This window comes from Mobula hypostoma, chromosome 24 (assembly GCF_963921235.1).
Source record: "Mobula hypostoma chromosome 24, sMobHyp1.1, whole genome shotgun sequence".
In the NCBI taxonomy this organism is placed as follows: domain Eukaryota; kingdom Metazoa; phylum Chordata; class Chondrichthyes; order Myliobatiformes; family Myliobatidae; genus Mobula; species Mobula hypostoma.
Window position 1 is genome coordinate 2,718,520 of NC_086120.1, and position 25,576 is coordinate 2,744,095.

Below are 25,576 nucleotides of genomic sequence, written 5' to 3' on the forward strand. Positions count from 1 at the left end.
TTTTTCTGGCAATAGTACAGCATATTTGTATTTTGTATAATGAGCCAAAGTTAACATTCAATTGACACTAATTAGTAAGAGGTTCAGGGATGTACCTATGATCTCATTCATTTAAAATCTTGTACGCATGCTTCATTTTGGCATTTTATTCACATGGCACTTATTTACTTAATTGTTTACACCTGTGCTTACAATAATTCATGTCTTGATCTGCAATGCCCTCCTCTCAGCATTATAAACTTTGCATGAAACATTACAACCTTAGGCAGATAATTGCAGAAGAATGAAGTTTGACCATCGTTGCTTGAAACATTTTTCTTTATTCCTGTTGCTTTACTTGAGGGAACTTTTGAAGTTTGGGGAATTATGTTATCTCCATTCCACTCTGAAGTTTTTATTAATAAAATCAATGTTGACAAATTATTTTTTTCTGTATGTAGTCATGTCAAAATGTCTTTTTGAAACATTAAATGTATGATGCAGCTATATTTTCAGGTTATTAATTACCTGAGAAAATCTCCAAGTTATTTAACCTCCCTGCTGATTATCATTTAACAAGTTAGGCTTTTACAAAGCTTCAGTCAATACTTGGACGTAATGTCAAACCTCTGCACTACATTTGTATCTCTGTAAGAGTGAAGCTGTATTTCCATCATAAATTTTACAAATAGTGCTTTATAAATTTCTTGTGCAGGATGAATTTAAAATATCTAACTGCTTTTAAGCTATGATGTAATTCTATAATGATATTTTAACAATGTGCTTTTAAACCAGGAAAGTGATATCCAACAAACAAGAGTAGCAGTCAAATACATTGTGTTTACCCCGAGAAAGACTACCATGACCATGAAGCCTTGCGTGGGCACCTGTGCGCGCATGCGTGTATGTGCCGATTTTTTCCTACAAATCGTTTTTGGTGATTCTGTTCAGTGAAACTACACTGTACATACATTATTTCTCCTTTATATAGGCTGTGTATTTATCATATCATTCCTGCTTTTACTATATGTTAGTGTTATTTTAGGTTTTATGTGTTATTTGGTAGGTTTTTTTGGGTCTAGGAACACTCAAAAATTGTTTCCATATAATTTTAATGGTAATTGCTTCTTCGCTTTACGCTGTTTTGGCCCGAAAGGTTTCATAGGAATGCTCTATCTTAGTGGGGGGAAATACGGGACAAGGGCAGTCCCGTATGGGACAAACCAATTTAGCCCAATATACAGGATGTCCTGGCTAATGTGGAACAGTTGGCAACCTTGGGGGTGCGGGGGGGGTGTTAATCACGACCGGACTATAGGTGATAAATCAACTATAAGTCACTTATAAGTGGCTAATACACTCAATTTCATTTCTAACAGGGTTTCTCTAACGAATTTAATATTAGACACACTGCATAGTTTCCTTGCATGAATATAATGATGTCAATTATAAGTCACTTGTAAGTCAATAGCATCATAACATTTCAAGAAGTAACATTTGGATATTAAACACACAGCACATATTTTCCCCATATGAACATATAAAATCATTGCAACACACCAATATCGCTGAATCAGTGGGAGCCCTGGGCTTGTTTCCCTGCAACAAAACAGTCCCATGGAGGGGTGATGGGAGACAGCGATACTCGAAGGGGGTTCCTTATGTCCAGTCTATTCCGCAATTAGTTTTAGTTGCATTCATTGCAGGAAACCCTGCTTCGCAGAGATATGTTGGAAATGGAAGCAACGTTTTCAGTGCTTTCGTGGCTATCTCAGGATATTTAGCCTTGACTTTGATCCAGACTGCCAGCAGAGATGTTATGTCAAACATACTTTTCAGCCCGTCGTCATTTGCAAGCTCGAGGAGTTGATTATCTTCCTGCACTGACATGGATGATGCGTGCGTAATGACCTCGCGTGCGTTCAACCGTGGACATGACAGGGAATGAGGAAAGGTGCAGCTGACTCATATCGCCAAATTATATCCTCCCCTCGCAGCTCGGTGGTTGGGGACCACTGCTATTTGTGTTATGTTTTGTTTGGTTGTATGTATGTGCAGTCGGATGACAATGAACTTGAACTTGGTCAGTATTACAGTTGAGTAAAGCTAACTACAGAGGCAGAGGCATGAGGGAAAAGCTGGCCAAAGTTGATTGGAAGGAAACATAAGCAGGGATAACAGTGGAGTAGCAATGGCTGGAGTTACATAGAACATAAAAATTTACAGCACATTACAGGCCCTTCAGCCCACAATGTTGTGCTGACCATGTAACCTACTCAAGAAACTGCCTAGAATTTTTCTAGCATATAGCCCTCTATTTGTCCTACATAGCCATACATATGAATATCTGAAATCTCACATTTTTTTCCTTCTATACATCTGGAAGAGCATTGTTCTGCTCCATTTCAAACTTTGTGCTTGTGCACTAATTCTATTCACTTCTCTGACCAATGTCAAGTGTTTGCAATCTCTGCATTCTTTTTAGCACATTCATTTTTGCTTTCTTTGCTCAATTGCTAAATGTGTGTGATTCCATTAATTATGCCTAATTGTTACCTTGGTCCAGTTACGTCAGAAACTTTTATTCATTTTATTTATCATGTCTAGCTGTGACCCTTCCAGAAGTTATTGCCATAAAGCTCTGTTCAGAATCCCAGTGTTGTGATTCTGTTTGTCATTCATTTCCATTCTTACTGCTTGCACTGGATTTCACTTTCCCAATATCTGCAATTTAAAGGAATTGCCCTTTCATGTTTGAATGCTTCTGTAACTCCTGTTGTTGGGACTTGCCATTACCGTGATAAAATGTCCCAAAACCCTTCAGGTTTATTAAACAATATTTACAGGTTTCCCCCGCCATCTGAAGGTAGAGCATTCCTATGAAATGGTTCCTAAGCTGGAATGTTGTAAAGCGAAGAAGCAATTACCATTTATTTATATGGGAAAATTTTGTGAGTGCTCGCAGACCCAAAAATAGCCTACCAAATCATGCCAAATAACACATAAAACCTAAAATAACAGTAACATATAGTAAAAGCAGGAATGATATGATAAATACACAGCTGAAATAAAGTAGAAATACTTTTCCACAGTCATTGCCTGAACTGTTCTCCGTAGCAAAAATCTCACGCAAGCACTCTCGGCAAAAACATGGCGCAAGCGCTCTCCAGTAACCTTTAAGCTATGAAGCTGCCAAATCATACCAAATAACATGTAAAAATACACAGCCGATAGCCGATTGCATCGCCTCTGATCTGGGCTGACAATTACGTGTCAGGCAGCACCTAATTAATTAGCATGTTTATTTCGGCTTTTTTCCTAAAGATGTGCTGTGTGCCTCCCAGCTACCGCTTCATTCTCCGCAAATCGGTATCTGTCCGCGGTTGGGGGTTGGGGTGGTGGGACACTAGGGTGTCATTCCGTCGTCTGTTTCCATTAGAGCAGGCAGCTCATCTTCTCCTATGACTGCCTGCCTCGATGTCGAAGGTCGAGGTTTGTCGTCTGCTGTGGCTGATGTGGAAGGCTTGCTTGACTGCTGAGCCTCGCGCATTTTTCTATCATACAGTTCTTTGTAATCACTCAAACCATCCTGCAAATATCTCCTAAACTGACGTACCCTTTCAAAATTAAAGTTGTACTTTATCATGACTCATTTGGTTCCGATTGTTATCCTTTCCTCTTCCAATTGCATCAGCTCATCATCTATCAGTTCTTGGTCATGGGATGCCAAAACCTCTTCAACATCATCTTCGTCAGGTTCCACAAGCCAAACTCACTTTGTCCTTACTTCGTTCACCACGATCAAAACACTTAATTATGTCTAGTTTTACCGTAAGTGTAACACCCTTATGAGCTCTTTCAGGCTTTTCCGATACCATAGAACTCATCTTGCAAACGGCTGCTCACAGGCATGTGTTTAAGCAATGCCGGCGAGAAAGCCGTTCCGAATCCGGGGGAGAGCGGCTGCTCGGGGCGCGCGCTGCCTTTTATCGCACGCTGATTTTTTCATAACAGTGAAAACACCTTCTGTTAGCGAAAACAGGGTACTAATGCAGGTCTTTCGTAACAGTGAGGTTTCGTAAAGCGAACGTTCGAAAAGCGGGGGACATTTGTACTGAAGTTCTAATAATCGATGAAGGGCACATTTAAAAGGAGATTGATGAGAAATTTACCCCCTCTCCCCACTGTTATTTACGATTTTTTTGGAACCATTGGCAATCATGATTGGAGTAGATCCAAATATTGGAGGGGTGAAGGGAGGCAGAAAGGAGCATAAGCTGATGATATTTTATTACTGATTAGTGACCCTCCTAATTCCTTACCCCCACTAATGAAAACAATTCAATTATATTCTGAGCTATCTGGTTATAAAATCAACTGCAATAAATCTGAGGCTACGCCAATGTCAAAATTGTGTTATTTAAATTCAGTATTTCAGTTTAATTTCAGATGGGTGCCAGTTGGAATGAAGTATCTAGGGGTCAAACTCAGTCAGAATTTGGATGAAATAATTACTTTAAATTATGATCCATTATTGAGTAGGATAAGAAATAATCTGGATAAGTGGGGGGCTCTGAGACTGTCACTCTGGGGTAAAGTCAATGTAGTTAAAATGGTCATAGCACCTCGGTCAACTATCTTTCTATGATGCTTCCTTTAAATATATCAGATTTGATCTACAAGCAATACAACAAAATGATCAGTGATTTTCTATGGGATAAGAAGAAGCCCAGAATTAAAATGAGTAGGATGTTTATGTCCAGGGACATGGGTGGGCTCAGTCTACCAGACGTCAGGGCATATAAATTATCCTTTGAAATGACCAGATTAGCTTAACATTGGGACAGGGCTGATGTTGATATAGATTGGGTAATTATAGAACGGAGCCTGGCTGGACCACATTCTCCCCTTAACATCTTCTCACAACATGTGGGAAACAAGCCTAATCTAAATCCTATATTACTTCACTCAAGGAGTGTGTGGAGTACAATTCGTAAAGCTTGTAGAACGTCACATTTAAACCAGTTATACTACTTGCTCTGGAATAACCCTGAGATATGCATGGGAAAAGAATGGTGTCCTGGAAAGAATGGAAGATTAAAGGTGTAAATACAGTAGGTGATCTCTGTGAGAATGGGATTTTTATATCATATGTCAATTTGCAGAGGAAATATAACTTTGTAGATAAAGGGAATTTTTGGAAGTATTTACAAATAAAACATTGCATTTAGTAGCATATTTAAGAACAGTGACTCTAACCCAACAAGTAACTCTAAGTAACTTTAAAGTAACTCTAACTGAAAACTTTACATTACCACAGGAAGTTCATAAAGCATCAGTGTTTTATAAAAAGTTCAAGCACTCTGTGGGTGAATCGTGTAACAATCTCAAAGCAGTATGGCAAAAGAATCTTGGAAGCGATCTTGAAAATAATGAATGGTCAAATATTTTATCAAATGTGGGTAGACATTAGGGAAGTGAGAAGGAAATTTATTCAGTATAACATAGTACACATATTATTGGACACCAACTAGACTCTACAAACTGGGGATTGTTGATAATTTATGCTGGAAATGTAAAAATGAGGTGGACACATATTTTCACATAATTTGGGAGTGTTCCATGATTCGTCCATTTTGGTGTGAAGTTCTTGATTTGTTGGGGAATTGGTTGGGTTCCACACTGCCCTTGTGTCCACGGCTTTGTCTCTTGGGTGATAGGACAATGATACCGAATGTAAACAATGACAAGTTCACTATTTTAAAGGTGGGTCTCATCACAGTTGCAAGAATTATATTGCAAAGCTGGAAAAAACCCAGATGTCCCACTGTGAAGGAATGGACTGAGGAAATGATTAAGATTTCATCATATGAACACATGTTGGGAAGAATTAACAGTGAGGGATAAGTGCAAGACGTGTGGGATCAATTTTGGTTGTATGTTCATTTAAACTTAAATTAGAACTTCTTTCTGTCTCCAAGTTTTATTTGTTTTCCTGTCATGGGATGGCTGTGTACGTATGCTGTACTGTATCTGCTCTATGATATGCTGTGCTGCTTTGTAAAATAAGAATAAATAATAATAAAAACTTGAATTATATAAAGAAATTTAAAACTGGATTACTTTTGCTCAGACCTGAAGACCTGTTCAAAACCCTTCATTCCTAGAAATTTTGTCAAGATTTTGATGATTTGAACATTTCTTGAGATTGCTGACACTTGGTTCAAGTTCATCCCTTATTTAAATCCTTTGGAATATTTGTCTTGGATGACTTATCTACACCGCCAATGATAATGAGAAAGGTTCTTTTTTTTAAGTAATTAGTGCCTTTTTTTTCTATATTTTAAGTGAATATCTACCACAAAGAAGATTGCAGTCATTAAATTTTGAGCTGGGCACAATTTGGCTCAACTTATATTTTGCTTAAGAAATACTGATTAGATAAGTTTGGCTTGACTTTTTAAAATTATGGTGTAGGCAATGGTCGGGTTGATAATTTGCCTTAAATAACCGTAAAAGAATTTTACAATTTTCCTGTATCTAGTTCCTAAGATAAAAGTTACTAGAATAATGTGATTGAATTTTTGAGGAGATGACAAAGCTGATTGATGGAGAGCTGTGGTTATTGTCTACATGAATTTTTAATGAAGTATTTGACAAGGTCTTTCATGAAAGGGTCATCCAATAGATCAAAATGCATGGGATTGAAATTGTTTCGGCCATTTGGATTCAGGATTGGCTTACCCATTGCAGACAGAGGACAGTGGTCAAAGGGATTTAATCTGGCCAGAAGTCCTTGACTAGTGTTAGCATAGATCTTTATTGGGATCTTTGCTGTTTGTGGTTTTTGTGTGTGTACAGGTTTCCCCTGCCATCCAAAGGTAGAGCGTTCCTATGAAACAGTTTGTAAGCCGAAATGTCGTAAAGCAAAGAAGCAATTACCATTTATTTATATGGGAAAATTTTGTGAGCGTTCACAGACCCAAAAATAACCTACCAAATCATCCCAAATAACACATAAAACCTAAAATAACAGTAACATATAGTAAAAGCAGGAATGATATGATAAATACACAGCCTATATAAAGTAGAAATACTTTTCCACAATCATTACTGAACTGTTCTCCGGAGCGAAAATCTCACGCAAGCGCCGTCGGCAGAAAATCTCACGCAAGCGCTGTTGGCAAAAACACACGCAAGCGCTCTCCAGTAACCTTTAAGCTATGAAGCTACCAAATCATACCAAATAACACGTAAAAATACACAGCCTATATAAAGTAGAAATAATGTATGTACAATGTAGTATCACTTACGGGAATTGGTTCAGCGCCGAGCACACTGATGATGGTGTGTTAGACTGAGTCGTCGGAGCTTGGGTGGTGCAGTGGCCCCCACCCTCCAGGCCGCTGAGCAATACATTGTCGCGAAGAACGCAGGGGTCCAGCGGTAGCCGGGAGGTACACAGCACATCTTTAAGGAAAAAGGCGAAACAAACCTGCTAATTAATTAGGTGCCACCCGTAATTGTCAGCCCAGATCAGTGCCAATTTCCGATTGTGTCGTCTCTGATGTGGGCCGACAATTACATGTCGGCGGCACCTAATTAATTAGCATGTTTATTTCGGCTTTTTTCCTTAAAGATGTGCTGTGTGCCTCCCAGCTACCTTTGCATTCTCCGCAAATCGGTATCTGTCCGTGGCCCGGGAGTTGGGGTGGTGGGACACTGGGGTGTCATCTCATCGCCTGTTTCCATGAGAGCAGGCAGCTCCTCTTCTCCTATGACTGCCTGCCTCGATGTCGAAGGTCGAGGTTCGTCGTCTGCTGTGGCTGATGTGGAAGGCTTGCTTGACTGCTGAGCCTTGCGCATTTTTCTATCACGCAGTTCTTTAATAAGGACTCAAACCATCCTGCAAATATCTCCTAAACCGACGTACCCTTTCAAAATTAAAGTCGTACTTTATCATTACTCATTTGGTTTCGATTGTTATCCTTTTTTCTTCCAATTGCATCAGCTCTTCATCTGTCAGTTCTTGGTCATGGGATGCCAAAACCTCTTCAACATTATGTTCATCACCTTCCACAAGCCAAACTCACTTAGTCCTTACTTCGTTCACCACGATCAACACGCTTAATTATGTCTAGTTTTACCGTAAGTGTAACACCCTTACGAGCTCTTTCAGGCTTTTCCGATACCATAGAGCTCATCTTGCAAATGGCTGCTCACAGGCTCGTGTTTAAGCAATGCCGGCGAGAATCCGGGGGAGAGCGGCTGCTCAGGGCGTGCTGCCTTTTATCGCGCGCTGAATTTTTTTTTCGTAACAGTGAAAACACCTTCTGAAAGTGAAAATAGGGTACTAATGTAGGTCTTTCGTAACAGTGAGGTTTCGTAAAGCGAACGTTGGTAAAGCGGGGGACACCTGTATATATGTATGTATCTATATGTATATACATATACATACACTACTTGGATAAAAACATGAATGGGTGGTCAGTAAATTTGCAGTGATACATAGATTGGTGTTGTGGATAGTGTAGAAGATTGCCAAAGGATACAACAGGATATAGAGCAGTTGCAAACAAGAGAAAATCTGCAGATGCTAGAAATCTAAGCAGCACACACAAAATGGCGGAGGAGCTCAGCAGACCAGGCAGTATCTATGGAAAAAAGTACAGTCAACGTTTCAGGCCGAAACCCTTTGGCAGGATTGGAGAAAAAAAAGCTGAGGAGTAGATTTAGAAGGTGGGGGGAGGGGAGCAAAAACCTCCAGGTGATAGGTGAAACCTGGAGGGAGGGGGATGAAGTAAAGAGCTGGAAAGTTAATTGGTGAGATGAGGTGAGGGAAGGAAAAGGGGTTGCGAAATGGAGAATTTGGGGAGCATTACTGGAAGTTTGTGAAATCAATATTCATGCCATCAGGTTGGAGGCTACCCAAACAGAATATAAGGTGTTGTTCCTCCAGCCTAAGTGTGGCCTCATCACGAAAGTGGAGTAGGCAATAGATGGACATATCGGAATAGGAAGTGGAATTAAAATGGGTTGGCAATGGAAGATCCTGCTTGTTTTGGTGGACAGAGCGTAGATGCTTGGCGAAGCGGTCGCCAATCTACATCGGGTCTTACCAATGTACAGAAGGCCACATCGGGAGCACCAAACACAGTAAATGACCCCAACAAACTCGGGTGAATGTTGCTTCACCTGGAAGGACTGTTTAGGGCTCTGGAAGGTAGTGAGGGAGGAGGTATAGGGGCAAATGTAGCACTTGTTCCGCTTGCAAGGATAAGTGCCTGGAGGGAGATCAGTGGGGAGGATCAAATGGACAAGGGAGTCACGTAGGGAGTGATTCCCTACGGAAAGCAGAAAGTGGGGGCGGGGGGAGGAAATTATAGTTAGCCTTACTTCAGTGGTTGGGAAAGTGTTAAAGTCTATTAATAAGGTCGAGGTTTGGGGGTTCTTGGACACTTATGACAAAATAAGTCGAAGTTGGTATGGTTTCTGTCAAGGGAAATCTTCCCCGACAAATCTGTTAGAATTCTTCAGGGTGGATAAAAAAGAGGCAGTGGATGTCATTTACCTGGATTTTCAGAAGGCATTTGATAAGATGCCACGAATGAGGCGGCTTAAAAAGATAAAATCCTATGATGTTACAGGAAAGAAACTGCTGTGGAATAGAGGAATGGCTGACAGGCAAGAGGCAGTGAGTGGGAATAAAGGGACTTTTTTCTGTTTGGCTTCCAGTGACTAGTGTTCCTCAGGGGTCAGTATTGGAACTGCTACTTTTCACATTGCCACAAAGCCATCAATTCCACCATCTAAATCACTGACAGACAAAGTTTGCGGATGGTAAGAAGATGGGTGGAGTGGCAGGTAGTGCTGAGGAAGCAATGTGATTGCAGTAGGACTTAGACAAATTGGAAGAATGGGCAAAAATGTGGCAGCTGGAATACAGTGTTGGGAAATGTATGAAAATGCATTTTGGTAAAAGGAATAATGCAGATAATTATCTAAACAGGGAGAAAATTCAAACATCATAGGTGCAAAGGGACTTGGGAATCCTTGTGCATGACTCCCAGAAGGTTAATTTACAGGTTGAGTCTGTGGTAAAGAAAGGCAAATACAATGTTGGCATTTATTTCAAGGGGAATAGAATGTAAACGCAATGAGATAACGCTGAAGTGCTAATGTTTTGGGTCCCTTACCTCAGAAGGAATATATTGTCATCGCAGAGAGAGTCCAGAGGAGGTTTACGGAGATTATTCTGGAAATGAAGGGGTTAACAAAGCATTTGGCAGCTTTGGGCCTGTACTGACTGGAATTTAGAAGAATGCAGGGGGATCTCATTGAAACCGACCGAATGTTGAAGGGACTAGATGAGGTGGATCTGGAGAGGATGTTTTCTCTGTTGGGGGTACCCAGAGCTAGAGGGCACAGCCTCAAAATTGAGGGGTGAAGTTTTAGAACAGAAGTATAGATGAATTTTTTTAGTCAGAGTGGCGAACCTGTGGAATGCTTGGCCATAGACTGCGGTGGAGGCCAAGTCATGGGTATATTCAAAGAGAAAGTTGATGGATTCCTGATTGGTTGGGCATCAAGGGATATGGTGAGAGGGCAAGTGTATGGGGTTGAATGGGTTCCAGGATCAGCCATGATGAAATGGCAGAGTGGACTTGATGGGCTGAATGACCTAATTCTGCTTTTATGTCTTATGGCCTTGTGTTGAACTGACTTAGGGACCCCAACTCTGGATATTATCTCAGGGTTTACTCCTGAAGCCTTGCATGTGAGTGGGTATAGCCGCCAGGCAACAGAGGTTTGAAATCAGAGTTTTTCTTCTGGAATAGTTGACAACCAGGGCTGACAAGCCCCATCTACCTGAAGTGACTTGTTTTAAGGTCCCAGTTATCTGCATTTGCCCCTTTGCCTGTTAGAAACCATTCCACTGGCTTTAGTAACTAAGCCACACATGAAGGCCAGGAGCTGGACTTGGTTCTCAGAGGCTATTAGAGCTCCACACCATTGGGAGTATATAATAGGTACTGGGAGCTTATCCCTACTACCTCTCCCCATCTATGACAACCTTAAGGAACCACGTCCTCTTTATTTCATTAAGATCACCTCTCATTCTTAAGTCAAAGTAGCAAAATGTTGGAAATGCAGTTTCCTTGTAAATCTCATCTGCACCCTCTCTATAGTATCACATCCTTCCTGTAGTGAGGTGACCAGAACTGAACATAGCATTCCAAGTCGGGTCTGACCAAGGTCTTGTACAGCTGTGACATTACCTCACGGCTCTTGAACTCAGTCCCACGGCTGATGAATGCCAATACACGATACACCTTCTTAAGAACACTATCAACCTGCGCAGCAGCTTTGAGTGTCTTATTGACACAGACCCCAAGATGTCTCAGATCCTCTACACTGCCAAGATCTTACCGTTTATTTTATATTCTGTCTTCAAATTGGACCTACCAAAATGAACCACCTCACACTTATCTGGGTTGAAGTCCATCTGCCAGTTCTCAGTCCAGTTCTGCATCCTTTCAATGTCCCGCTGTAACCTCTGACAACCTTCCAGACTATCAACAACACTCCCAACTTTTGTGTCATCAGCAAACTTGCGAAACCATCTTCTTCATCTTCTTCATCTAGATCATTTATAAAAATCACAAAGAGGAGGGGTCCCAGAACAGTTCCCTGCAGAACACCACTGGTCACCAAGCGAATAGGAGCAGAGTGCAAGAACATAGACAAATTATCAAATCAAGAGTCTATGAGGTAGGTTAGGCAGTTGATACTACAAAATTTGCTGTCAGTGGGAAGGATTGAAGTGTCTATTTTAATCCAAGTATGAGGAACAATGGGAATGAACTTAGAGCTTGGGTCAATACAAGGAACAACGACGTTGTGGCCATTATGGAGACTTGACTATCACAAGGACAGGATTGGCTGCAGAATGTTCTGTGGTTTAGATGTTTCCAAAGCGACAGGGAAGCAGATGAGAGCTGGGGTGGTGGTAGTATTGCTAATAAGGGATAGTATCACAACTGCAGAAATGGCGGACATTGTGGAGAAAACGTCTATTGAATTGGTGTGTTTGGAAGTCAAAAACAGGAATGCAACAATCTACTGGGAATGATCTATAGACCTCCCAATAGCAACCACTGAGGAACAGGTGGGAGACAGATTTTGGAAAGGTGCAAAGATGGGATTTGTTGTCATAGGGGACTTCAAATTCCCTAATATCGATTGGCACCTCCTTGGTGCAAAAGGTTTGGATGGGATGAAATTTGGTAGGTGTGTCCAGGAAGGATTCCTGACTCAGTATGTAGATAAGCTGACAAAAGAAGATGCCTATTGGATTTGGTGCTAGGCAATGAGCCAGGTCAGGTGTCAGGTCTCTCAGTGGGAGATTTTGGAGACAGTGACCACAACTCCCTGACCTTAGAGAGGAAGGAGCAGATGGTGTGAGAAAATATTTAATTAGGGGAGGGAAATTATGCTATTAGGTGGGAACTGGGGAGCATAAATTAGAACAAATGTACTTGGGGAAACGCACAACAGAAATGTGGAGGTTCATTAGGGAGCACTTGCTGGAATTCTGGATAGGTTTGCCCCTTTGATGCAGGTAGCATGAAGTAACCATGATTGACAGATATGTGGAATAACTAGTCAGGAAGAAGAAAGAAGCTTACTTATGGTTAAGGAAGCAAGGACCAGATAAGGTTATAGAGGGTTACAAGTTAGTTAGGAAGAAGCTGAGCGTGTTGATAGAAACATAGAAAATAGGTGCAGGAGTAAGCCATTCGGCCCTTCGAGCCTGCACCACCATTCAGTATGATCATGGCTGATTATCCAACTCAGAACCCTGTAACAGCCTTCCTTCCATACCCCCTGATCCCTTTAGCCCCAAGGGCCATATCTAACTCCCTCTTAAATATAGCCAATGAACTGGCCTCAACTGTTTCCTGTGGCAGAGAATTCCACAGATTCACCACTATCTGTGTGAAGAAGTTTTTCCTAATCTCGGTCCTAAAAGGCTACCCCTTTATTCTCAAACTGTGAGCCCTCGTTCTGGACTTCCCCAACATCGGGAACAATCTTCCTGCATCTAGCCTGTCGAATCCCTTTAGGATTTTATACGTTTCAATAAGATCCCCCCTCAATCTTCTAAATTCCAGCGAGTATAAGCCTAGTCGATCCAGTCTTTCAACATATGAAAGTCCTGCCATCCCAGGAATCAATCTGATGAACCTTCTTTGTACTCTCTCTATGGCAAGAATGTTTTTCCTTAGATTAGGGGAATCCTTTTGAAAATCCAAATATACCACATCCACTGGTTCTCCCCTATCCACTCTACTAGTTACATCCTCAAAAAATTCTATGAGATTTGTCAGACATGATTTTCCTTTCACAAATCCATGCTGACTTTGTCTGATGATTTCACCGCTTTCCAAATGTGCTGTTATCACATCTTTGATAACTGACTCTAGCATTTTCCCCACCACCGATGTTAGGCTAACCGGTCTATAATTCCCTGGTTTCTCTCTCCCTTTTTTAGAAAGCAGGGTTACATTAGCCACCCTCCAATCCTCAGGAACTAGTCCAGAATCTAAAGAGTTTTGAAAAATTATCACTAATGCATCCACTATTTCTTGGGCTACTTCCTTAAGCACTCTGGGATGCAGACCATCTGGCCCTGGGGATTTATCTGCCTTTAATCCCTTCAATTTACCTAACACCACTTCCCTACTAAGATGTATTTCCCTCAGTTCCTCCATCTCACTGGACCGACTGTCCCCTACTATTTCTGAAAGATTATTTATGTCCTCCTTAGTGAAGACAGAACCAAAGTAGTTATTCAATCGGTCTGCCATGTCCTTGTTCCCCATAATCAATTCACCTGTTTCTGTCTGTAGGGGACCTACATTTGTCTTAACCAATCTTTTTCTTTTCACATATCTATAAAAGCTTTTACAGTCAGTTTTTATGTTCCCTGCCAGTTTTCTCTTATAATCTTTTTTCCCTTTCCTAATTAAGCCCTTTGTCCTCCTCTGCTGGACTCTGAATTTCTCCCAGTCCTCAGGTGAGCTGCTTTTTCTGGCTAATTTGTATGCTTCTTCTTTGGAATTGATACTACTCCTAATTTCCCTTGTCAGCCACGGGTGCACTACCTTCCATGATTTATTCTTTTGCCAAACTGGGATGAACAATTGTTGTAGTTTATCCATGCGATCTTTAAATGCTTGCCATTGCATATCCACCGTCAACCCTTTAAGTATCATTTGCCAGTCTATCTTAGCTAATTCACATCTCATACCTTCAGAGTTACCCTTCTTTAAGTTCAGAACCTTTGTTTCTGAATTAACTATGTCACTCTCCATCTTAATGAAGAATTCCACCATATTATGGTCACTCTTACCCAAGGGGCCATCTCTCGACAAGATTGCTAATTAACCCTTCCTCATTGCTCAATACCCAGTCTAGAATAGCCAGCTCTCTAGTTGGTTCCTCGATATGTTGGTTCAAAAAACCAGCCCGCATAAAACTTTGGAAAACGTTGGGATAGATAAGACCCCAAGGCCAGGCAGATGTATCCCAGGTTGCTGCAGGAATCATGGAAAGAGATTGCTGTGTCTATGGCGATGATCTTTGCATCCTCATTGTTCCATATGATTGGAGGGTGGTAAATGTTGTTCCATTGTTCAAAAAGGGGAGTTGGGGTAACCCTGGGAATGATAGACCAGCGAGTCTTACTTCACTGGGCAAATTATTGGAGAAGGTTCTTAGAGACAGGGTTCACAAGTATTTGAAAAAGCATGCTTTGATTAGGGATAGTCAGCATGTCTTTTTGAGGGGCATGTCATGCCTTATGAGCCTGATTTAATTCTTTGATTATGTGATAAAGAACGTTGATGAAGGTAGAGCAGTGGATGTGGTGTATATGTTGAGGCATTTGATAAGATTTCCCATGGTAGAATCATTCAGAAAGTATGATATTCAGGGAAACTTGGCTGCGTGGATACAGAACTGGCTTGCCGACAAAGGCAGGGGGTAATAGTAGATGGAGAGCATTCTGTTTGGAGGTTCATGACCAGTGGTGTTCTATAGAGATTTGTTCTGAGACCCCTGCTGTTTGTGAATTTTATTATTAATTTGGATGAGAAACTGAAAGGTTGGGTTAGTAAGTTTGCAGATGAGACAAAGTTTAGTGGAGTTGTGGATAGTGTGGGGAGTTGTTGTAGGATGCAGAGCTGGGCTGATAAATTGTAGATGGAGTTCCACCTGAAACAGTGAAGTGATTCATTTTGGAAGGTCAAATTTGAAGGCAGAACTACAGCACAGTATAGGCCCTTCAGACCACAATGTTGTGCAGACCTACTCTAATGGCAGGATTCTTGATACTGTGGGAGTTCAGAGGGATCTTGGGGTTGACATCCATCGGTCCCTCAAAGTTGTGCAAGTTGATAGGGCTGTTAAGGCGTATGGTGTGTTAAACTTAATAAATCTGTGGATTGAATTTAAGAGCTATGAGGTAATATTGTAGTTCTTTAAAACCCTAGTTAGACCTCACCTGTTCAATTCTGACTGAGATGTACCCGGATGCAGCCTGTCCTATGAGGATAAGTTGGGCTTTTCTCTTCGGAACAAAGGAGGAGGGGAGGTGACTTGAGAGGCATAGAAAATGATAAGAGGTATAGATAGAGTGCATAGCCAGGGACTTTTTCTCAGGGCAGGAATGGCTAATACAAGGGAATATAATTTTATTATTGGTGGAAAGGCTAAGCAGATGTCTGCTCTTTATACAAGAATGGTGGGTGTATGGAATGCCCTGCAAGGGTGGTGGTAGACACAGATGCATTAGGTGTATTTAAGAAACTCCTAGGTACATGGATGACAGAAAAATGGAGGATTATGTAGAAGGGAAGGGGTTGATTGATCTCAGAGTAGCTTAAAATGTCAACACATCATGGGTTGAAGGGCCTGTACTGTGCTGTAATGTTCTGTGTTCTAAAAGAATGTAGGAGTTGTGAAATGCAGATGGGGAAAACATCTGACAAGTTAGGTTTTCCTCTACTCTTGGAAGAAAAGAAAATAAAGGGAGGGGGTTAAAATCAAGCGATGCAATGTCAAAGATGGACAATAGATACATAAATAGAAATTGTGTTAGCTGAAATTTTAGAATTCAGTATAGAATCCAAAATGCTGTAATGTGCCCAGATGGAAAATAAGGTGTATTGTTTCTCTAGCTTGTATTGGGCCTTACTGCAGAACTACAGGTGGTTGCAACCAATAGGTCGGAATGAAAGTAGGATGGAGGATTAAAACAGGAAGCTCAGGATTGCATTTCCATTGTGATGACCAAAACTGTGGTTGATTTCTCCAATGTGGTCTCCACATTGCAGTATACCTCAACTTTAGATACAACACTGAGTCATGTTATCTACAGAAGTTCTCTGATGACTCAACAGTAGTTTGTGTGTATAAAGGGAGAACAGAAGGAAGAATACAGGACCCTGGTGGAGGACCTTGTCAAATAGTGCAAGCTGAGACGTGCAGTTCAATATCAGTAAGACAAAGATGGTGATTGATTTTAGAAAGACCAACCCTGCACTGCTCCCTGTTACTATTGATGGTGAGGATCTACAAGTACCTGGGGATGCACCTGGATGACAAACTTATTCGAGCACCAACACAGGGGCTGTGTACAAGAATGGCCAGCGTCGCAGACCTCTCCTGCACATATTCTACCAGTCTGTTGTCGCCAGTACAATCTTCTATGCAGTGGTGTGCTGGGGTAATGGCATCAACGCAGGTGGTGCGAACAGCCTCCATAGAAAGTCTGGCTCTGTTATGGGAGTAAAACTGGACAACTGGAGGCTGTGGTAGAACAAAGGACCCTGTGGAAAAATCCTGGCAACTCTGGACAATGTTTCTCACCCTCTGCATGCCATCTTGGCTGAAACGAGGAACACTTTTAGACTAAGACAATGACACTGCTCCAAAGAACACTATATGAGGTCATTCTTGCCCTCGGCCATAATGAGTCAACCTATAGCTGGGGAAGTGATGACCCCCTCCTGTTAGACTGTTTAAGATAACTTATTTTTATTTATTCTTCTTACTTCTCTTCTATATCTGTGAACTTGTAATGTTACACTTCATTTCCTTTGGGATCAATAAAGTATCCACCTATCTAGATGAATCTCTGCTTCACCTGTAAAGAACATTTGGGAACCTAAATGGCAGAAGAGAAAAGATGGAAAGAAAAGGTTCCTTTCCCCTCCTCCACCCTCCCTGCAAATTAAGTTTTGTTTCTCCAGTCTTAAACACTGTGTCATTCCTGCTAGTGCAGGCTGACCTGCTAGGTATAAACAGTATTTTTTTTGTTGTTTTAGATTTCCAACATCTGCAATTTTGTTTTTATTTTCACCTCTTATTCTCTATCCTCCAATGATTATCAACTCAATCCACCTAAACTTTCTTAATATATCAACCCTTTGATCCAAGAATTAACTTGGTGAACTTACCCTAGGCTCTTTCCTACTTGCAATAAAGGGTAGCATCCCATTGACTTTTATCAATTTTATGCTACATTTTAAACTGTGCTTCACGTGCTAGACTGCAGATCTTTTTGTATAACACCAATTTGTAGTCAATGTCCATATAAATAATTATGCTTTTTCATTCTTCTGTCTAAATTGGGGTGCATTACATTTTGCTCCATTTACCAATTTCTTGTTCTTTCACAGCCCATCTATTTCTTTGCAGACTCTGTTCTCATCATTTGTCATTAGGAAATTTGGATACATTCACAGTAAAAGTAGGGGGCTATGTAACCAGAAGTTGTCAATCTGAAACTGACTCATTTATCCTGGCCACATTTTCTGTGTGTTAGCCACTTGTATACTCATGCCCCCGCCCCCCCCCCCAGTGAACTGGGGTTTCCTTTCACCTCCGCAAAGACATGTTGGTTAATGGAGCGACACAATGGCACTGCAAAGGGTACACGCTCCAGCAACCTGCTTTAGTTCTGACCTTCAATATAGGAAGCTGCTATTAGTTTTTGCCTGCTTTTAGAGCCCTTCAAGTAATTAAATTTTTTTTTCTCTCAATGACCTGTGGTTTCTTCTCTAAATACTTAGCAAGTCTTAAAAAATTTGCTTCTAACACCCTTTTAAGTATTGTGTATGGTTAATGCAATTCAGAGCAGTTAAATTTATCCTAATACTAGGGTGGATAATTATCTCAGCAGGCATTAGTATATACCCGACATTCAAGGGCCCATTATTAATCTCAGCCATGGTATATTAAGTTGATTCTCTCGATTCATAGCTCACCAAGCAAAGCGTTGCCTATGATCTTCACCCGATGCAGGGCATATTTCTAGATATGATCAAATCATATCAAGCTTACTTTGTTAAAATATCCTCTGAGTTCAATAGTGAATGTTTTTGTTACCCCAGCAACATTTACTAGTTATGGAATAGAATAAAGGGGTATGAGACAATAAAAAGAATCAATCTGAAATGCAGGTTTGGAGAATGGAGATAAACATTTTACTCCCAGGACAATACACTAACAAAATGTAATTTGGACAGAATTTTCCATAGTTGATAGGTAACACATGAGCCCTTTATTTATTGTATGTGTGTGAAAGAGTGAGACTAAGGTAAACCATGTTGAGACTTGCATCTCCAGATTTCCCACAGCAGCTTAAGTAAACAGAACATTTATGTACACCATTCACCACAACCTATAATTGTTCCAGGGAGAGCACCCTGGGAATGAATTAGAGAACTCAGGGATAGATACATTGCTGTTCCATGCCCAAATATCTATCTCCCTCCTCCACTCCCCACTCCCTAGCTGTTCAGGTATATCATGTGGAATAAATTTATTTGAATGTTGCACAGAACTGTGTATCTTGTCATAATATTTGTCAATATCTAATACTTTAAGATGCTGTGATATAGAGATCCCTCTGAGGGATTTAAGCATTTTTATTGTTTGAACTTACACTGCATCTTTGTTCATGAAGGAAGTCTTTTTCATGGAGGCTTGTTCTGTATATCTCAGATTTTTGCCATGAAATGTTAGGGCAGGGACTCTTCTAGTGCTAGTTTCAGAACCTCTCTAGCTGCCTTGTGCATTGTCACCTTCCTTTGCCCTCTTGACTGATAGGTTCTGTGATATTTAAACTGAGGGGTGTGATACTACCACCACCACCTTTCATTCCTGATCACCATTCATTGGCATGCACTTTTTATATTTGGTGATTGTTGTGTTTAAAGATTTTCTGAGCTTTTGGTGATCAGTTGTATCGTATCTTCTCATTAATTATGTATTTCAATGCTTGTGAAGCTGGCTCTTAGTGAAATTTGAATCATAAAATGATTTTATCAACATTTCTGAGAAACCATTGCATAGTATCTATTCTCGCATAATTGTGCAGTTGCTCTGCCAGCTATTTTTGTATTTCTTATCATTAAATTGGTTTGGTGAAGTTAAACTATTCCAAGTACCAAGAGCATCAAAGTTTTCCTTGTGTTTTTTTTACTGAGTGTTTTATCTAGACTGCTTTGGTATTTGAGCATAGAAAGAAAATCACACCCGTATGGATATTTATTAATGGAGCCACTTTAGAAACAACGGCCTAGTTGTGAAAGAATGTACATTCAGTGCTCGAGTTGGCTTTGATGATGTTGAGGCCAGTAGCTTCCTCCTCCTGAGAAGTGTGTGCATATGACAGACTACTCTTTACTTCTCTGTCTCCCTTCCCATTCTTGGTGTGTGTCACTGAGATCATTAAGAAGTGTGTTTACAACTTCAAGGCTAAGCCTGCTTCAGTATCTACTTTGCACACTAACCTGATGATTTTCTAAATTTTTGGAATAAACATTTATGTTGGCCAATGTGCTCAGAATAATAATAGTAATAGGCATCCATTTGTCTCATGAGACCGGGGATTTGCGCCTTGGAAGGTTTCCAAGGCGCAGGCCTGGGCAAGGTTGTATGGAAGACCAGCAGTTGCCCATGCTGCAAGTCTCCCCTCTCCATGCCACCGATGTTGTCCAAGGAAAGGGCATTAGGACCCATACAGCTTGGCACCGGTGTCGTTACAGAGCAATGTGTGGTTAGGTGCCTTGCTCAAGGATGCACACGCTGCCTCAGCCAAGGCTTGGAACTAGCAACCTTCAGATCACTAGACAAATGCCATAACCACTTGGCCACGCGTCAACACACAGAATAAACTCTTGCTATATATGCTGTTTGCTATTCCTGTGCCTTAATTACTTAATTTACGGTGAATTACTGATTGAACATTCAACATTGTCATATGAACACAAAAATAAATTGTGTATAGCTTCTGAATTTAAAATTTCTTAATTCAAATAATGAAAAAATACATGTTGTTTTGCTTAAGTTACTTGATTTGAGTTACTAGATGATTGGAAAAAATATTCAAAAATGGAATTGACAGGAATGCATGCTGCATGGTAATCCTCTGAAACATAGGTGATGTTCATAGTGTGAAGATATTTTTTCATAGCCACTTAATAATGATAGTTGGCTAATAATAGTCATCCATGATTCAAATCAGTGAACCTTCATTTCTAATTAGCTGTTATCTGCTTTGCTACCTCCTAGCAAAGAGCAGGTCTCAATAATTGAAGTTCAGCTGTGGTCAATTTACTTCATTGTGATTAAGAACACTTGATTTGAAATCTGGCAAGCAGTTAACTTAGTTCTGATTTGCATGTTAATTTTGGTAAATGTGTTATTGTTCCATGTACTGAGATACTGTAAGAAACATGATATTGCATGCCATCCATGCAGGTTATTTCATCATATCAGTATGTCAAGTTTATACTAATGAAAGGCAATAACAATGCAGAATACAGCATTACAATTTTTGCGAAAGTGGACTGCAAGCAGACAATATTTGGAATTGGTTTGTAATTGTCCCAGGTACTGAGAAACATTGGAAAAACTTGCATACAGTGTTCATACAGTGCATTCTGTTCATACAGACCAAATCATTACACAGTGCTTTTGAGTGGAGCAAGGTTAGAGAATAACAATACAGAATAAATTTTAACAACTGCATGGAGTGCATTACAAATAAACAATAAGGTGAGCTGTGAAGTAATGAATCCATGTCTGTTCAGTAGTCTTAAAACAATGTAATAGAAGTTGCCCCTGAACCTGGTGGTACAAGCTTTCAAGCTTTTATATCTTCTGCCCGATGGGAGGAGAGAGAATGCCCAGGATGGGTGGGGGGGGGTGGTATTTTTTATTATGTTGGCTGCTTCACTAAGAGGTATAGAGTACACAAAAATGCAGCTGGTTTCTGTGATGTGCTGAACTGTCCACAACTTTGCCATTTCTTACGGTCTCAGGCAGAGCATTTGCTGTACCAAATCGTGATGAATCCTGGTACAATCGTTTCTTTGGCGCATCTATGCGAATTGCTGAGGCTCATTTGGGACGTGACAGATTTCTTCAGCCTCCTGAGTGAGCTTACTTAGCTATGTCATCCATGTGGTTGGGTCATGAAAGGCTATTGTGGTGTTTACTCCCAGGAACTGGGGGTTCTCAACCATATATAACTTTCTGTTTGCTTTTATGGTTACACCCTTTAGTAATCTTAGAGAAATTAGAGCATTAATATCAATTGTTTTTAACATGGAAAGCCACTAACGATTTTTTTGTTTTGTTTGTCTTCTAGATCCGTAACATGGTGGCGGTGCTGGATGTGATCTCCAGTTTGGAGAAGTATCCCATTACCAAAGAAGCCCTCGAGGTAAATAGTACTGGCAGATAAGTCCAAAGCATTGAATTGGGAGGTCATGGTGTGGTTGTATAGGATGCTGGTGAGGCCACACTTGGATTATTGTGTTCAGGTTTGGTCACCCTGCTAAAGAAAAGATGTTATTAAGAGCGCAGGGAAGATTTACCAGGATGCTACCAGGACTTGAAAAGCTGAGTTGCATGGAGATGTTAGACGAACTAGGACTCTAATCCTTCGAGCGTAGGAGACTGAAAAGTAATTCTTACAGAGGTGTATAAAATCATGAGAGGTATAGAAAGGGTGAATGTACTGTCATTTTCCCAGAGTTGGGTTATCAAGAAATAGAGGGCATAGGCATAAGGTGAAGGGGAAAGAGAAGAGGAATTTGAGGGAAAATCCTTTTTGTGCTGTGGAATCAGGTGCCAGGGGAAGTAGTTAAGAAAGATGCAATAACAACTTTTAAAAGATAGTTAGACAGGTACAAGCATTGGAAAGGTTTAGAAGATTATGGGCCAAAAGCTGACAAATGGGACGAGCTTGGTTGGGGCATCTTGGTCAGCTTGCACTGCAAGTCCTGTTCCTGTGCCGTATCTGTCAATGACTGTGGCTCAATTATGTTTGGATAGGATCAGAAGTGATGGGAAGGTGGAAGACTTTAAAGGAGAGCACTTTCAGAGCTGTTGTGCTATTGCGTGTATGATTTAAGTTAATATTTCTTTGGCTTTTAACACTTCTAGCTTAATCACTTGTCTTTAAAACAAGGTTAAGGAATGAAATGAACAGAATTTTCCACAAAATTGTTTCTCAAATTTCTTAAAGTCGGTTGTTTCAGTTTACAAGCAGTCCCAAGGTTATGACAGGGTTCTGTTCCTGAGAACTATTTGTAACTCTGTTCATAAGTCAGATATGAACAAAAAGCTGTGTGGGAGAGGATCACAGAAAAAGTTATGACAGAAGAGCAAGGAAATGCGGGAGAGCAGCTGTCAGCCACCTCACTGAGTGGTTTGTCTGTTTAGCATTCCCAGCTTTGCTTGGCTAAACGCAGCACCTTTGTTGAGGGGTAGGTGGAAGAGAAGACAGAAATGCCATATTCTCGATTGGCAAAAGATGTGTGCAAGAACCAGGAAATATATCCCTGTCCATTTTACAGTTTCCCAAACATTTACTCATATGTATGGTATACTTATTCGTTAGTAACCCGATGAAGACCTGTGTAAAACCGAAATGCTCTTGCATCTATTTATTGGCCCAAGCAGCTTTGACTGAAATGTGGGCTAAGATGGAAAACAGATTTGTACTCTTGTTCATAACAAACTGAGTAACAGTTCTTGTTAGTGGATCCACTAACTTTACATTCGTGTAAAGTTCACAGAATCAAGTCGGTGACAATTTGAGATAGTTGTTTATGGTGGAGCTGTGTAGTTGATGCTGTCATGTCTTTTCATGGGAACTCTCTGAGGGGCATGGTTGTCAAAACTGTAATGATGGCTTATGTAGGTTGGTACAGAGGTCAATTTGTAACCAGATCTTCACCAGGTAAGGCTTTCATAAACTACTGAAGCAGTTGTGTACACTTGATATCTCCAGTCAGAAGCATTTTTTTAAAACTCCAAAATTAGACTTGCTGCCATCATTGTTACTGTTTAAATAGCCTCTTCTAATGTTCCCCATGAGCAGTTATGTAAACTCATCAGTCTTTCCTCTCTGGCAGTCTTTCAGTGTCAAGAATTATTTACATCTGCTCCAGATTTTGGCTTTCTGTGGGTGGAGTGTATGTGGTGGGTGCATGGTGATGAGGCTTGCTGTTGTTCGCAAGACAGGTGGTGTGCTCCTGTTGTTCACATTGCTTGCTCCAGCCACAGGAATCTGAATATTTCGTGTCATCCTGAATGCACCCCCACCATTTTGTCCAGTCATCGCTGAAGAATTTAGGGGAGACATTATACTCATCCAACAACGCACTGAAAACATCCTTGAATCATTTCTTCTGTCTATATGGTAATGCCTGTTTCAGAACTGTGATGTCAGCCATCTAATTAATGTAGCCAGTTCATCGGAGGTGACGACTAGCCTTTAAATTGAATTGAATTTATTTCTTACATCCTTCATATACAAACCCCATTTCCAGAAAAGTTGGGATATTTTCCAAAATGCAATAAAAACAAAAATCTGTGATATGTTAATTCACGTGAACATCTATTTAACTGACAAAAGTACAGAAAAAAGATTTTCAGTAGTTTTACTGACCAACTTAATTGTATTTTGTAAACATACAGAAATTTAGAATTTGATGGCTGCAACACACTCAACAAAAGTTGGGACAGAGGCATGCTTACCATTGTGTTACATCACCTTTCCCTTTAATAACACTTTTTAATCATTTTGGAACTGAGGATACTAATTGTAGTAGATTTGCAATTGGAAATTTTGTCCATTCTTGCTCGATATAAGACTTCAGCTGTTCAACAGTCCGTGGTCTCCGTTGTCTGATTCTCCTTTTCATGATGCGCCATAAATTTTCAATAGGAGATAGATCTGGACTGGCAGCAGGCCAGTCAAGCACATGCACTCTGTGTCTACAAAGCCACGCTGTTGTAGCCCGTGCAGAATGTGGTCTGGCATTGTCCTGCTGAAATAAGCATGGACGTCCCGGGAAGAGATGTTGCCTTGATGGCAACATATGTCTCTCTAAAATCCTAATATACGCCTCAAAGTCAATGGTACCTTCACATACATGCAACTCACCCATGCCATGGGCACTGATGCACCCCCATACCATCATATATGCTGGCTTTTACACCTTTCGCTGATAACAATCTGGATGGTCGTTTTCATCTTTGGCACAGAGAACTCGACGCCCGTTTTTTCTGAAAACTAGCTGAAATGTGGACTCATCTGACCACAGTACACAGTTCCACAGTCCCTCAGTCTATCTGAGATGAGCTCGGGCCCAGAGAACTGGCCAGCGTTTTTGCATAGAGTTGATGTATGGCTTCCTCCTTGCATAATACGGTTTCAAGTTGCATTTCTGGATGCAGTGACGGACTGTGTTGAGTGACAATGGTTTTCCGAAGTACTCCCGAGCCCAGGTGGCTATAATTGTCACAGTAGCATGACGGTTTCTTAGGCAGTGTCGCCTGAGGGCTCAAAGATCACGCACATTCAACAGTGGTTTCCGACCTTGCCCTTTACGCACTGAGATGTCTCTGAATTCTCTGAATCTTTTCACAATATTATGTACTGTAGATGTTGAAAGACCTAAATTCTCTGCAATCTTGCATTGAGAAATGTTCCTTTTGAACTGACTAACAATTCTGTCACGAATTTTGGCACAAAGGGGTGAGCCACGACCCATCCTTGCTTGCAAAGACTGAGCCTTTGATGGACGCTACTTTTATACCCAGTCATGATACCTCACCTGCTACCAATTAGCCTGCTTAATGTGGAGTCTTCCAAACCGGTGTTACTTGAATATTCTGTGCACTTTTCAATCTTATTTTTACTCTGTCCCAACTTTTGTTGAGTGTGTTACAGCCATCAAATTCTAAATTTGTGTATATTTACAAAATACAATTAAGTTGGTCAGTAAAGCTATTGAAAATCTTTTCTTTGTACTTTTGTCAGTTAAAGGTTCACGTGAATTAACTTATCACAGATTTTTGTTTTTATTGCATTTTGGAAAATATTTTTCTGGAAATGGGCTTTGTACATGAGGAGTAAAAATCTTTACGTTATGCAATCATAGTAATTTTTAATCATTTATAATAAATAGAACAGTCAATCTAACATAGAAATACACTGGAGTCA

General features: G+C 40.6%; 1 protein-coding gene across 2 annotated transcripts in view; it reads left to right on the forward strand.

Moving 5' to 3' along the window:
• The window catches only part of crsp7 (cofactor required for Sp1 transcriptional activation, subunit 7), a 169,559-nt gene that overhangs the window by 99,044 nt on the left and 44,939 nt on the right, over positions 1-25,576 (forward strand). For both annotated transcript variants that reach the window (XM_063032571.1, XM_063032572.1), the window contains exon 2: positions 21,707-21,781. In XM_063032571.1, coding sequence (XP_062888641.1) covers positions 21,707-21,781 — 75 coding nt within the window. The remainder of the gene's footprint in view (positions 1-21,706; positions 21,782-25,576) is intronic.